The 1,338-nt window shown below is 46.9% G+C and overlaps 1 protein-coding gene across 1 annotated transcript; it reads left to right on the top strand.

The window, feature by feature from the left end:
* Positions 1–272: 272 nt before the first annotated feature.
* On the top strand, positions 273–1,018 carry LOC113626626 (glycine-rich cell wall structural protein 1.0-like). The gene is made up of 2 exons (XM_027118379.1): positions 273–545; positions 770–1,018. Exons 1-2 carry the CDS (start codon positions 273–275, stop codon positions 1,016–1,018), a joined length of 522 nt encoding a protein of 173 aa, XP_026974180.1.
* Positions 1,019–1,338: the final 320 nt, after the last annotated feature.

Here is a 1,338-nt window from a genome sequence, read left to right as displayed (position 1 = left end):
CACTTGGAACAGAAATTTGCATTTACTTTTTTGTATCTGTGTGATTTGGAGCAAGTGACATAACTTCTCTGACTTTCATCTGTAAAATGGGAAGAGGAATAACCACCTCCCCCTCATAGAGTTTCTGTGGGAATTAAATAAAGGTAATGGTTATAAAATACTTCCCTTAGCTCCTGGCTTACAGATACACTAGTGTGGTAACAAAGGTGATGACATGATGGAGGTGGTGATTGTAGAGGTGGTGACAACGGTGGTGGAGGTGATGGCTTGGGATGCTGGTGGGTGGTAGAGTTAGTGGGGGTAGTGATGATGACAAAAGTGGTGACAGTTGTGGAGGTGGCCATGGAAGTGTAGGTAGAGGTGGTGATGGAGAAGCTGATGGAGGAAGTCATGGTGGAGGTAGTAGTATTGGTAGTGGAAGTGGAGGTGTTGCTGGAGTTGGTGGAGGTTATAATGGAGATAATGGGGGTGGTAATGGTGGTGGTGGAGGCAGGGATAGAGATGGTGCTGGTAGAGGAAGTGGAGGTGGTTTGGGAGAAAATGATGTAGGTGGAGGAGGTGACAATATTGGAGTTCGTGGAAGCAGAGGTGGTAGTGGTGAAAGTGGAGGGAAACATTAATGGTGGAGGTGAGAGGAGGTAGTGGTAGTGGAATGTGTTTGAGCTAGTGGAAGTGATAGTAGTGGTGGTGGTGGTGGTGGTGATAAGGGGTATTCGTGAAGATGGAGGGGAGGTGGTGATGGAGACAATGGTGATGGTGGTGGTGGTAGGGTGGTGATGGAACTGGTGATGGTGGAGGTGGTGATAATAGTGGTGGAGGTGATGGTGGAAATGGAAATGGGGGTGGTAGTAGTAGAGGGGCTGTTGGAGCTGCTGATGATAATAGTAGAGGTAGAAATGAAGTTGGAGGTGGAGGTGATGACAGGGAAGATGGAGGTGGTGGTGGAAGTGGAAGTGACAGTGGGAAAGAGATGACAGTGATCACGCAGGTGGTCCTGGAGGAGGTATTGGTGGGATAGAGAAGGCAGAGGTGACAAAGCAGCATGGTGATATCTACAAGGAGCAGGGTAACTGGAACACGTGGCTAATCTTCTATCCTAAGAAACTGAGAATGAAGGATGGAGACTGTCTATCCTCAGGACAGCTTTGCTTTAACCAGGAGAGATTCAGTTGACACTGGGTGAACAAATAGTACCTCTTCCCAGTTAATCTTGCAAACTGGTATCATCTGAGATTCAAGACTAAATTCCTTTTACTTTCATGACCTGCTGCCACCCTCTGCATTTAATTTCCCATCCTTTAAATCCACTGTTGGTTGGATAGTGAACTCATGTGTATA

This window comes from Aethalodelphis obliquidens, unplaced genomic scaffold (genome assembly GCF_003676395.1).
Source record: "Aethalodelphis obliquidens isolate GAN/ISIS:26980383/991018 unplaced genomic scaffold, ASM367639v1 scaffold18, whole genome shotgun sequence".
NCBI classification, from domain to species: domain Eukaryota; kingdom Metazoa; phylum Chordata; class Mammalia; order Artiodactyla; family Delphinidae; genus Aethalodelphis; species Aethalodelphis obliquidens.
This window is presented reverse-complemented; position numbering and strand designations above follow the sequence as displayed.

Excerpts from the sequence above, each read along its gene's own strand:
- LOC113626626 (XM_027118379.1), top strand. The coding sequence starts at position 273 with ATGCTGGTGGGTGGTAGAGTTAGTGGGGGTAGTGATGATGACAAAAGT. Across the intron at positions 546-769 it reads GTGGTTTGGGAGAAAATGAT|GGTGGTGATGGAACTGGTGA; the intron begins GTAGGTGGAGGA and ends TGGTGGTGGTAG.